This window comes from Myotis lucifugus, unplaced genomic scaffold (assembly GCF_000147115.1).
Source record: "Myotis lucifugus unplaced genomic scaffold, Myoluc2.0 scaffold_46, whole genome shotgun sequence".
In the NCBI taxonomy this organism is placed as follows: domain Eukaryota; kingdom Metazoa; phylum Chordata; class Mammalia; order Chiroptera; family Vespertilionidae; genus Myotis; species Myotis lucifugus.
The window spans coordinates 6,315,767-6,329,971 of NW_005871094.1; the positions used below are offsets into that span (position 1 = coordinate 6,315,767).

Below are 14,205 nucleotides of genomic sequence, written 5' to 3' on the forward strand. Positions count from 1 at the left end.
CTCTGATATCCTTTATAAAAACTCTTGTTTTGATTTAAATACAGATTCACATGATATAAATACAGATTACTATGCAAAAATAGTACAAAGTAATCCCATATGCCCTTCACCCATTTTCCCCCAATCACTATATTTTACACAAATATAGTACAATATTAAACCAGAAAATTGGCATTTGTACTATGTGTGTATAGTTCTAGGCCTTTTTATCACATTGTAGATTTAATATACTAGTAATCAAGATTTGCACGTGTGTAGATTTTGCAATCAAGATACAGAACTATCCCATCACTACAATATCTCCTTTATACTACCCCTTCCTAGTCACATCCACTTTCTTCCCCCTCATTATCCTAACCCCTGTCAACTACTAATGTGTTCTCCATTTCTTCAATTTGTCATTTTAAGAATATTGCATAAATGGAATCAAGTAGTATGTGACCTTTTGAGATGGGCTTTTCCCCACTAGAATAATGTCCTTGAGATGCATCCAAGTTGTTGCTTGTAGCAATATCATTCCTTTTTATTGCTGATTAGTATTCTGTGGTTTGGTTGTATAACAGTTTATTTAACCATTCAGCTATTGTGGGATATTTGGCTGCTTTCAGTTTTGGGCTATTACAAATAAAGATATGAACTTTGGGGTACAGTTCTTTGTGTGATGTTAATTTTCATTTCTCTGGGATAGGTGCCTAGGAGTACAGTTCTTGGGTTGTATGTAAGCTTACATTTAGTTTTTTTTAGAAACTGAGTATATACGACGATGGTATATACTACATACTATATAGCCTAGGTATGTAGGAGGCCATATCATCTAGATTTCACAATGATGAAATCGCCTGTGTATTTCTCAGAATGTATCCTCATTGTTAAGAGGCACATGACTGTACAAGTTCATGTGTGGATATGTGTTTCATTCCTCTAATAGTGTTTTTAAATACTTTTCCCCTTCATAGCCTCAGTTTCCTCCATATTGCTATTTTTCTTTTTGTTTTGTTGGAGATGTTTGTATTAGTAAGCTTGAGCTGCCATAACAAAATACCACACATCGGGTGGCTTATACAACAGAAATTTTTTCCTCATAGTTTGGGAGGCTGGGAAGGTTAAGATCAAAGTGCTAGCCAATGTAGTTTCTGGTGAGAGCTCTCTTCTGGCTTGCAGATGTGCTCACATGACCTCTTCTTTCTGTGTGCAGGGATGGGAAAGGAGCAGGTTCTTTGGTGTCTCTCTTTATAAGAACATGTCCATCCTTATGACCTCATTTAACTTTACTTCCTAAAGGCTCTATCTCCAAATACAGTTATATTGGGGATTGGGATTTCAATGTATGAATTTTGGGGGACACAATTCAGTCTATATCAATGTTTTCAGACTTCTTTTATCCCTACATTGTTCATTTATGTTTTCGTGTAGGAGACTTAAAATGTGATTGGACCCTGGCTGGTATGCTCAGTGGTTAGAGATAGGCTGCACACTGAAGGGTCCAGGTTGGATTCCTGGTCAAAGGCATGTACCTGGGTTTCCCATTCGCTCCCACCCGCATGTGGGAGGCAACTAGCCAATGTGTCTCTCTCCCTCTCTTGCACTTTCTCCGAAAAGCAATGGAAAAAATATCCTCAGGTGAGAATTGACAATAACAACACAAAATTAAAAATGTGATTGGTGCCCAGCCAGTGTAGCTCAGTGGTTGAGAGTCAGTCCATGAACCAGGAGGTCACGGTTCGATTCCCAGTCAGGGCACATGCCCAGGTGGCAGGCTCAATCCCCAGTAGGGGGAATGCATGAGGCAGCCAATCCAATAATTCTCCCTCATCATTGATGTTTCTATCTCTCTCTTCTTCTCTTTTCCTCTCTGAAATGAATAAAAATATATTTTTTTAAAATAAAGATGGAGAAACTGAGTCTCAGTAAGTTGCTCAGGAGTGCACAGCCAGTAAGCAACCGTAGCCCACCCACCACCCAGTCTGACACCCTAAAATGTTTCTAAACATTGACAGTTGTCCCTGGGGTGGGGGAAGAAAAGTGCACTTGTCTGAGAACCAGTTACCTATAGGAAAACGTCCAGGTTTCCTAGCATGGATACAAGGTCCTTTGTGATCTGTCCCTGTGTGTCTCTCCAGCCTCATCTGACCCCATGTTGCCCCCTATGGCTGCCCTCAAAGAGCCTGTTATAATACCACAGACATGAACCTTCTCAGCCTCTCTGTCTCCCCTGTCGCTCCCACCCACTACTCCTTGAGTTTAGCTAATTGACTCAGCCCTCAGATTTCACCCTCAGGAAACGGTTCTTTCCTCTTGGTCTGGTGTAGGGGCTAATTTTACATACTCCTGTGGCACCCCCAGCTTCTCTCTCCTTGTTTATCGTGCAGTGTGGCATCCGTTCACTCGCCTTCCTTTCCAGCACCAGGCAGAGCTGGACGGCTGAGAATGTGTTTTTTACCTCCGTGTCCTCGGCACAGTGGTTTACTCCTAGAAGGCACCCAGTACTTGTCGACTGAATGAATGGTTGGCACCCAATACGGCTTTTTTGAATGAATGGTTTTCCTTGAAACAGCTTCTTTTTCAGTTCTTTCACTTCCCGCCATCCCATCCTGTTTATGTAATTGAAAAAAAGCCAGTTGGTCAGTAGGTCAAGAAACAGTCACCCCGAAGCAAGAATTTTAATGAAAAAAGTATGGCAGCTCCATAAAACCCACGGTGCTCTGCTTAGAGCGGAGCACAAATACTTTTACGTTGCGATTGGTACTAGAAAGTCAGGAACAAGAAGTTGGACCAAAATAGGAAAATGAGAAGAAATACTACATTTTCCTACTGCAGCATATGGGTTTCTCATTAGGCTGTGTAAGGGAAAACCGGGGGCGGGGGGGCTCCGTGACTGCAGCTGTCCGCACTCCCCCCATCATTCTGCTGCCACCACACCTGGTCCCCAGAGACACCCTCACTTCTTAGCTATGTTGGCTTAGGTATGGACAAATCCCCTTAGTTCAGCAGAGATGAGCCTGGAATTTTTCAAAAGAAGCTTTGCTAGGCAACTAGGGAAAAAGCAAAACAAAAGTAAAAACAGGAAATAGCATATAGAAATTATAAAAATACGGAGAGCAAAATAGAAAAAAAGAAAATTTCTAGCCTAAGATAACTGAGTTCCAGTATTAGCTTTTCTTTTTTTAAAAAAAAATATGTTTTTTTTTTATCGATTTCAGAGGGGAAGGGAGAGGGAGATAGAAACACCAACGATGGGAGAGAATCCATTGATTGGCTGCCTCCTGCATGTCGCCACTGGGAATCAAGCCCGCAACCTGGGCGTGTGCCCTTGACCAGAATCGAACCCAGGACCTTTCAGTCCCCAGGCCGATGCTCTATCCACTGAACCAAACCAGCAGGGCAAGTATTAGCTTTTCTTGACTCAATTTACCAGGCACATGTTTTCCGTTTTTTTTTGTTTGTTTGCTTTTGGGTTTTTTGTTTTGTTTTGCTGTGGTATTGTCTTCCTCTGGGAACTTGTCCTAAAGTCCCTCTTTTTAGTCTTTGAATATTTTCTTTCACTTAAAAGTCTTCTCAAAAAAAAAAAAAAGGAGAGAAAGAATCTTCTCCATCTTCATCTAGGAAGGAGTTGAAATTGGCATTAGAGTCCCTTTTTCTTCTAGACGGCAGGTGACTGATCAACTGGAGAAACCTTTCAGGGTAAAATAATTCAGGGTCCCACAAACACATCCATGGCGAAGGTTTTACTTACCTAGGGTGAAATGAAAAACAGGTAATGTCAGTGAGTTTTTTAATAATAGTAAAGGACCAATCTTTATTTTGAGATTTTTTTTGCTTTCTTTTCAAGTGTTAAAATAGCAGATGGTAGTTTTGAGTCATTAACTAAATGCTGTAGTTACCTACGTTTTCAAGGGCAAGTGATACAGGTTTTAAAGTTTGATGTTCTCATCTAAGGAACCACCAGGTAGTTGTGATAATACAGTCCTCATTCTATATATTCATTTATTGATTGATTATTAAGTCCTGGGTGAATACAAATTTGAGTAAGTTATTGTCCCTGCCGTCAAGGAAATCCTAGCCTAGAGAAGAAGGTCGAGTTGTAAACAGTGGTACAGGGTGTCCATATTCTGGGAGGGAGGGAGAAAAGAAAGTGCCTAATTCCACCTGGGACAGCTTATAGAGGAAGTGAAGTTTTGTCTGAGAAGAGGCATCCTAGGCGGACATTTGCTAAGACTGGAGACCCGAATGAATGTGGCACATTTGGGGGAACACTCAGGCAACTTTAACTTGGCAACATGTGGGCGAGTGGCGGAAGATGAAGCTGGAAAGGTATATTACCCCGTTTAACTTCATATTCCACAGCTACCTGTGACTGAACATATGGTTTTCATACTTGCAGGCCAGAAAAAAAGCCTGAGCAAGCAAGTATATTCTATAATGTCCTTATTCATCAGCCTTTCCTCAGTCCATGGCTTTTGAAAATTTAATGTGGGTCAATGTCCTGAGCTTGGATTCAGAGTTCACTGCCAGAGTACAAGACAAGGGAGACCCAAGATAGGCATCGTGGCTGGCCATGAACTTACCCGGAGCCCGGATGTGCCCCAGCTGCACCGCGAGCAGCTGCCATCGTCGTGACATCTGTGGAGCCGCGGACTCCAGGCAGGCAGCGGGAGAGGCCTGCCAAACCGGGCCCGGCCCGACAGCATCTGGGCGCTGTGCTCAGGTCTGGGTCCACGTGCCCCCTTTCCAGGAGAGATGTGGATACAAGCTAGAGGGTCTCCAGAGGAGATGGCCTACAAGTCATCATACCAAGAGTAAAATTAAAAAGAAGAACAAGAGAGCTGCCCTGAGTTGGTTTAACTGATTTCTTGAGGCAGAGCGGGTGGCTTATTCTGGGTTGCAACAGTGGACTGGATGGAAATTAGTGACCAATTTTGGCTCAATGTCAGAAATGATTTTAAGAGCCTTTTTCCCGAGTCCTTTTTTTACATACTGCTATGAGATTATTTTGGCAAAATATGCAAATGTTTTGACAGAAACAAGACAGCCATCTTCACCTCTAGAGATGCTGTAGCACATAGTCCTATCTTGAAGGGATTGTTGGACCTCTTGAACTCTTTCTACCTATAAATTCAATGAAATTGTAGCATTTGTTCTACTTTTTAAGTAACTGACTCTTTCCTAACTTTGCCACCCTTATCTTTACAGTACATTAACCCAATTTATTGTGAATTTTTAAATTTTTTTTTTTAGTATCTGACCAAAAGGATACCACAAAACCCAAAGTATCAGCATGTCAAGTCAAGACTGGACACTGGTGAGTAAAGACTAAAAAATTAAAACTTTTTAAAAATTCAAAAGCTAATTATTGACAAGAAGCAGCTAAAAGTTTCCCACTGTCTTGTTTGATGACTTTCTGGGCTCAGGGACTTGTTTTTTGGTTTTTTTGTGTGTTTTTTAAAAAATATATTTTATTGATTTTTTACAGAGAGGAAGGGAGAGGGATAGAGAGTTAGAAACATCGATGAGAGAGAAACATCGATCAGCTGCCTCCTGCACACCCCCTATTGGGGATATGCCTGCAACCAAGGTACATGCCCTTGACTGGAATCGAACCTGGGACCCTTCAGTCCGCAGGCCGACGCTCTATCCATTGAGCCAAACCAGTCAGGACGGGACTTGTTTTTGATACCTGTTTTTCAGATTGTCAGCCACAATTCCATTCACAGGATTAGCTTATTATAAATTGAGAAATTGATGAAAACATTGTTCAATAAGTTGCAGGGCTGAGGCTAATATCAGATGGTCAACTTCTATTTGGGGACACCTCAAGTATGTTTCTTTAGACTGGGAGTAATAGATTATACTTGTGTACCTTTGTTCAATTTGGTATTTGCAGAGTTCCAGCTCCATGCAAAGTTATGGCCTATGGGACTAGAAAGATGAGTGTGAATCGTGATTTTTTGCAATCAAAGAGCTTAGATTCAAGTGGAGGCAGACAGACTTGAATGAGTAACTGAAATACCAGACAAAATTAAATTAGTGCTGCAATTCAGGTAAAATGAAATTTGAGTGTATTACTGCTTATTTCCATGCTGTTAACATTTTTCACCAGGCCCCTTGTGGATTTGCAGCCTTGTGAGATTTTTGTTGTTTATTTGTTTAGTTTTTTTTTCAAACTTTTAAAGCCTGCTGTGGAAAAGCCATCCTATTAAGATGGTTTCGCTAGTAGATTGGGGTACTGCATGCCTTTAGAATACTGAACATTCCACCAGTAACCTGAAGACAACTGAGAAAATAAATTGGGATGTCAACTTTGTTTAAATCTCATTCATTTTGTCTTTGTGTTTTTCCAGTCTCCTTCAAAATCATTACCTCACACTGTACATGTTTCCTCATATAAAATAGAGTTAAATGCTTTAAATGAACCCATTTGCAGTTACAATTTCTGGGGATCTTTCTTTCAAACATTTCCGTGCTGTACAGATATTTCCTTGCAAATATCCTGTTTGATGGGAGGTAAAAAAAAATATCTGTTATTGAGAAGCAGGAAATTGTGGCACAGAGATCGTGTGATTTACATGAAGTTCAGTAAAGAAGCTAGAACGGATTTGTATGCAGGATGAGGAAGTGGATGTTGGAGAACTGGTGCAAAGTCCTGTGTATTGTTTCAGTCCTGTGTACTGTCCTAATTTTTCCCCAGAGCTGAGGGTTTTTCCCCCCCAAAAAATATATATTTGTATATAGCTTTATATCTTTGTCTCTTAGAAATTGAACTGAAATTTCAATGAAAATCCATTTTTTTCTCCTCAATTTCTCAATTCATAACCAAAATTTGACTCAGTATAATGATACCTGAAATTAATTTCAGTTTTAAATCTTTTTTATAACACATAGTGATTACCTGTATCCTTTTATATTCTGAGATTTTCGTTGTTGTTGTTGTTGATCCTCACCTGAGGGTATTTTTCCATTGATTTTTAGAGAGAGTGGAAGGAAGGGAGAGAGAGAGAGAGAGAGAGAGAGATGAGAGAGACACATCGATTGGTTGCCTCCCACATGCACCCCAACCAGGGCCTTAGATCGAACCTGCAACCCCGTTATGTACCCTTGACTGGAAATCGAACCCGAGACCCTTTGGTGGGTGGGCCGATGGTCTAAACACTGACCCACACCAGCCAAGGCTATCCTGACATTTTAAGCTAGTGTTTTGCTAATAAAACTTTTTATTTTGAGGTAATTATAGATTCATATGGAATTATAAGAAATGATTTAGAGAGATTCCATGTATCCTTGACTCAGTTTCCCATGGTAACATCTTGGGAAATGATACTGCAAAATCACAACCATGATATTGACATTGATGTTTATAGACTAGATACAGAACATATCCATCACCACGAGGATCCTTCATGCTGCTCTTTTAAAGCCACTTCCGCTTTTCACCCTCACCTCCTCCCTAACCATGGCAACCACTAATCTGTTCTCCATTTCTAGAATTTTGTTCTTTCACAAATGCTGTATAAATGGAATCATACAATATGCAACTTTTCGGATTGGCTTTTCCGCTCAGCATAATTCTTTGGTGGTCTATCCAAGTTGTTGCATTTATTAGTAGTTCGTTCCTTCTTGTTACTGAGTAGTTATACCATGGTATACGACAGTATAACCGTTGCTTGTTGAAGGAGGTTTGGATTGTCTCCACCTTTTGACTATGACAAATAAAGTTGATGTATACATTTGTGAACAGATTTTTGTGTGAATATAAGTCTTCATTTCTCTGGGATAAATGCCCAGAAGTACAATTGCTGGGTTGTATGGTAGTTGCCGTTGTGTTTTTTTAAGAAACTGCCAAACTGTTTTCCAGAGTGGCTGGACCATTTTATATTCCCACCAGCAATGTCTGAGTGATCCAATTTCTCCACATCCTTACCAGCATTTATTTAGTTTTCTACTTTAGCCATTCTGATCGATATACAGGGGCATATCATTATGGCTGTGATCTGCATTTCCCGAATGGCTAATGATGTTGAGCATCTCTTCATGCACTGACTTACCATCAGTCTATCTTCTTCGGTGAAATGTCTGTTCCTGGCTTTTGCCTATGTTCTAACTGAATTGTTTGCTTTTTAATTGTTGAGTTTTGAGGGTTCTTTATGTATCCTAGCCAGTCCTTTGTTGGATACATGCTTTGCAAATACTTCCTCCCACTCTGTAGCCTGTCTTTTCATCCTCCTAGCAGGGTCTTTCAAAAAGCGAAAGTTTTTAATTTGGGGAAAGTGCAGTTTTAATGTTTCCTTTTTGGGTCATGCTTTGCTGTCAAGTCTAAGAACTTTTTGCCTAGCCTAGATCCCAAAGAGCTTCTATTATGCTTTTTTCTAAAAGTTATATAGCTTTAAGTTTTACATTTAAGTCCATGATACATTTTCAGGTACTGTCTGTGTGAGATATGTGACTTAGAGTGAGATTAACGTTTTGCTCTGGATGTTCAGTTGGTCTAGCACCATTTGTTAAAAAGATGACCTTTCCTCCATTGAATTGCATGTTCACCTTTGTCAAAAACCAGTTGGGCATATTTATATGGATCTACTTCTGAGTTCTCCATTCTGTTCCATTGACCTATATGTCTGTTCCTCTGCCAGCACCACACAGGCCTGATTACTGTAGCCACATAGTAAATTAGATACTTAAACTTGGTTGCTGATTACTCCCACTTTACTTTTCTTTACAAAATTATTTTAGCTATCTTAATTCCTTTGCTTTTCCATGTAAATTTTAGAATGATCTTATTTACACCTACAGTAATATTACTATGATTTTAATAGTAGTTGCATTAAACCTATGTATATTCATTTGGGGAGAATTGACATCTTGCTATGTTGAATCTTCCAATTCATTAATATGCTATGTCTCTCCATTTATTTACACCTTCTTTGATTTATTCCATCAGCATTGTTTAGTTTTCAGGATATAAATCCTGTACATGGTCTGTTACATTTACACCTAATTATGTAATTTTTTGAACAATTGTAAATGGCCCTATATTTTAAATTCTGGTGTCTAAGTGTTTATTGCTAGAAATACAGCTTATTTTTGTATGTTTATTTTGTATCCGGGACCTTGCTAAACTCACTTTTTTTAGGTACAGGAGGCATTTTGGTATATGTTTTTTGGGGGGAAACGGGGAAGGTTGTAGATTCCTTGGGCTTTCCTGTGTAGACAATCATGTCGTCCACTAAAAGGAACAGTTTTATTTCTTCCTTTCCAGTCTGTACACTTTTCATTTTCTATTGCTGCCTATCGCACTGGCTAGAAGTAACAGCACTATGTCACATAAAAGTGAAAAGAGTGGACATCCTTGTCTTTTCCCAGCCTTAGGGGAAAAGTATTTACTCTTTCATCATCAAGTGTAGTGTTAGCTATATTAGGTCAAGGAAATTTCCTCCTATGGCTGTTTTTCTGAGAGTTTCTATCATAAATGACTGTTGAATTTTCCTAAATGCTTTTACTGCATCAATTAATATAATCATGTGATTTTTTTTTCCCTTTAACTTGTTAATATAGTGGATTTTCAATATTGTACTAGTTTTGTATCCATGGGATAAATCTCACGTAGTTATGGTGTATAATTCTTTTTCTTTTTTAATATTTATTGTTGCAAGTATTACATATGTCCCTTTTCTTCCCCCCTGTAGACTCCCTCCAGATCACCCCCACTCCCCACTCCAGGCCTTCAGCACCCTATTGTCTGTGTCCATGGGTTATGCATATATGTATACAAGGTCTTTGGTTGATTACCTCTCACCCATCTACCCTCCCCGCCTTCCCTCTGAGATTCCACACTCTGTTCCATGCTTCCATGTCTTTAGAACCACTCCATTCATCAGTTTATTTTGTTAATTAGATTCCACATATGAGTGAGATCATGTGATACCTGTCTTTCTCTGACTGACTTATTTCACTCAGTCATACTCTCCAGGTCCCTCCATGCTGTCTCAAAGGGTAAGAGATTCTTCTTTTTTACTGCTGCATAGTATTCCATGGTGTACATGTACTACAGCATTTTTACCCACTTGTCCACTGATGGGCACTTGGGCTGTTTCCAGGTCTTAGCTATTGTAAATTGTGCTGCTATGAACATAGGGGTGCATATATTCTTTCTACTGATATCAGGGAGAGGGAGAGAAGGATAGAAACATCAGTGATGAGAACGAATTATTGATCAGCTGCCTCCTGCACTCCCTGTAATGGGGATCGAGCCAGCAACGCTGGGTATGTGCCCTCATCGCAAATCAAACTGTGACCTCCTGATTCATGGATCGACGTTCAACCACTGAGCCACACCAGCTCAACAGTATGTGGTCTTTTATACCTGGCTTCTCTCGCTTAGCATCAGTGTTTCAAGGGTCAATGTTGTTGTAGCATGTGTCAGTGCTTTATTCCTTTCTATTGCCAAATAGTATTTTGTAAAGCGATTCCACATTTTGCTTATCCACTCAGCAGTTAGTGGACATTCGGTTCATTTAGACTTTTTGGCCACAATGCTGCTATGAACATTAGTATACAAGTTTTTGTGTGAACATATGCTTTCAGTTCTCTAGGTTACATACCTAGGAGTTGAATCGTGGGCCCTATGTTACCTCTGTGTTTACTTCTTTTAGGAACTGCCAAACTGTTTTCCAAGGCAGCTGCAATGCAGGAGGGCTCTATTTTCTCCACATCCTCAAAAATGTTTTATTGTCCATCATTTTGATCACAGTCATGGCTGTAGGTGTGAAGTGTTATCTCATTGTGGTTTTGATTTGCATTTCCCTAATGACTAGTGATGTTGAGCACCTTTTTATGTGCTTATTAGCATTTGTATATCTCCTGTGGAAAAGTGGCTATTCAAACCATTTTGCCCATTTTTTAAATTGTGGGTTATTTTTCTCTTAATTGTTGAGTTATAAGCGTTATTTTGTATTCTCTGGATTCTGGACCCTAATCAGAAATAGGATTCGCAAATATTTTCTCCCTTTTTGTGGGTCATCCAGGGTTTTTGTTGTATTTAGCTGGAGGAGTAGAGAAAAATACATCCACCTCATCTTCCTGTAAGTAAATGTCTCCCAAACTCGTTTTTAATGGCTTTGGAAGGACCAACGTGTGCTTCATTGCTTAAAACTCAAAGTTTAGTTTAAACTCAGTGTGGGAGAGTCGTTTTATTCTAGTGTTCAATTTCTTTTGTTGTTTCAAATTAAATTGTTTTAAAGACAATTTAGGGGAAAGGTTTTAATTTTTTTCTATGCATTTTTATGACTAACCTCCCTGTGTATTCAGTATAGTGGCCTGTGTATTATATGCCAAGTTATACTACAGATCCCTTTAGCCCTCTTGGTAGCCATCAGAGCCTGAGACAATGCAAAGCTGTGTTCTGTCCAGATATTATCACTTATCCGTATGCCATAAGGTGAAAAGGGTGAGGAGACCTGGTTAAGAAAACACAAGAGTGACCTTATAGCCCAAGTGAGAGTAAAGAGGTCCCATCTGTGGTATGTTTTTAAGCTCTGCCATCAGAGCCATAGAAACAGGCACAGGAATGAGTGAGCATTTCTCATTTCTAGGCTAAATAGATAGGTCTTTCATCTTTTCTTACCAAACAATGAGTAATTCAGAGATAATCACAAGAAATCAAGGATTTCCTGATAGCTCCTGTCTTCACCCAAATCATTGGCTACTGAGTTCGTCAAAGACTGATGATGCCTTCTTCCTTGGTAAAGATGGTTTTTTATGTCTATACTCCCTGATTCTACTTCTCTTATAAACTCAAACACCAGTGTATAGCCATGGCTGGGAATATCAGAATTATTTTGAACTTCAAATATTTCTTTTGTTCCATAGGTGCCTGGGTGTATCTTACCAGCTCCCCAGCATTGCCAGACTGTACCATGAATGGATTATGCTTCTGATGAAATCCCTGGCGGCGTTTTGTTCCGTTTCCACTGCAGGGTTCTCGTTTATTCTCAAGCACCCTCTCTGTGTTTCTGCTCTGCGGCACCGCAGGCTGATTAAGGAACACTTTCCAAGCCACAGGGCTCCCCCTTTGTTCGTCTCCTACACTCTTTCATTGCTTGTATTATCCCCTCATTTCACTCCATTTTCGGTCTAATTTCAAATTTCTGTAGCTCTCTAAAATTCTGTAGCCTTCTCCACTCAGTGTTTTCTCGCCTTATTTTTTTTTTATTCACCTTACTTTTATCATCTCTGCACAAACTAGTATTTTCTTTTTTTCTTTCGTCTACTTTTCCTGAATTTTTGCTAATAGCCTTGATCTGTAGCAGTCAAACTCATTACAGTCTAGGTACTCTTCATCTTTTTCAGTTTTTAATTCTGTTTCTTATGTCAAAGGAAGAAATGTATGTGAAAGCCTTTTACAAACCAGAGAGCACTATACACTCGTATAACTTATTGAGATTAACAAAGGACCACTGTGCCTCTTTTCACGCTTTCTGCTCCTTCTGAGCCCAAAGAACTTCTCCATAGAGGAGGGGAATATTGAAGAAAAATAAAGCAATGGAGTTGTCTCTTAGCAACCGGGTCTGCCTTATAAATCTTACTTTAGATTACTGCTGCTCAAAATCACTTGCTTTTCTTACTGGCTTAGTGCAAATAATGTTATTAAATTATCGGGAAAGAAAGGAAAAAATATACCGAATGAGTCGCTTACTTCATCGACTCTGCTCTATCTTTGCATAACGCTGTTGATATAGTTGGGTTGTCTCTTTCTCTTGGTTCAAATTGAAAAAGTTTATGAATATATCTTTTGTTGCTACTTAAGTTGTAAACTAAGTAGAAACTAAATACCACCTTATACATTTCTAGGTTACCTGACTCCTGAAACAATATGGGTCGTATAGGTAGTATATAACAGACACTGCGTATAAATCAGGTTGTACATTTAAAGAAAAGCGGGTATACAAAACTCAAACCAGATTGTGGTGTGATTACTTACATTATAAAAATAACTCGTGAGGATTCTTCAGATATCTTTTAGTGCCTCCTGTGCTAGACAATGGGAGAGATATTCTCTTCTTCGTGTGTGTGTGTGTGTGTGTGTGTGTGTGTGTGTGTAAATAGTCCTTGGCTTCCCCAGTAATAAGGTAGATAAGACTTGCACACAAATAAGGCAGTGAAATGATAAATGCCTGTGAGTGGAAAGCCAAGCGCGGAGGATGGAAAGGTCCCTCCCAGCCTGGTGAGCTGTTACGATTACATGGACAAGGTGACATGTTCAAGAATCCAAGACTAACAGAGATTTTGTCAAGTTTGGAATTAAGACAAGATTGAAGTGGTCGGCGAGATATCGGTGCCTTCAGCACTAGAGCAAGGAGTTTAAATTTTAGCCAGTAAGCAATGGGGAGCCACTGACTTTTTTTTTCTTACATCAAAATCTTGTCTAAGAAAATTTATCGTGCAATAATTGCAATTTCAATTCTTTTAAAAACTGGTTTGCTGATATTCCTTTAGGCTCCTTACTCTTGTATAAAACAAAAGATGTTTACAAGTTAATCAATTATAGAATTGTTTTATTTCTAGTCTCTTTAAAGGGTAGTCAAAAAACTATTTTCAGATGAAATAAGATCTGGTAAGATAAGCTAATGAGTTGGGCTTCATATGAAGAGGGGTAGAATACCACTTTCCATACCTTCTGAAGTCACTGTGAGGGAACTTTGTGTCCATTAGTCAGCCACCCTGCTGTCTCAGTTCTCCAACTGGGACAATGCAGAAATCCACCATTTTCTCTTTTTTTCTTCCTGCGTGGATAGAATGAATATCTTTAGTGAAAACAGCTTCTTCTCAATGGCCCTCTTAGATTTGTTCTTAATTTTGCCAAACATTTGTTTACCTGAGCAAAAGACTTTGTTTCCCTGCCTTTTCCTTTACTGGGAAAAACAAACAGTGGGAGTGACAGCTTGTTGTGAGGCACTGCTGGTACAAAGATGAATTGCTGTGTAAATACTCTGAAAATGTTGATAATTGACTGTTAGTGAAAATGCAGTGTGGCTTGTTTTGTTTTGTTTGTTAATCCTCACCCAAGGATATTTTTCCATTGATATTTAGAGTGAGTGGAAGGGAGGGAGAAAGACAGAGAGAGAAACATTGATGTGAGAGAGACAATAGATTGGTTGCCTCCCGCATGTGCCCCGATGGAGCCTGCAACCCAGCTATGTGCCAGTGACCGAAATC

At 39.5% G+C, this 14,205-nt stretch overlaps 1 protein-coding gene across 2 annotated transcripts in view; it reads left to right on the plus strand.

Moving 5' to 3' along the window:
* Positions 1-14,205, plus strand: part of CEP41 (centrosomal protein 41) — a 36,634-nt gene that overhangs the window by 3,212 nt on the left and 19,217 nt on the right. Inside the window, exons 2-3 of one of the 2 annotated variants that reach the window (XM_006088350.3) lie at positions 5,236-5,299; positions 11,860-12,539. In XM_006088350.3, the coding sequence (XP_006088412.1) occupies positions 5,236-5,299; positions 11,860-11,927 (132 nt within the window). In that variant the 3' untranslated portion in view covers positions 11,928-12,539. Of the gene's footprint in view, positions 1-5,235; positions 5,300-11,859; positions 12,540-14,205 lie in introns of those variants that run through there. The other variant, XM_006088347.3, reaches the window with a different exon arrangement.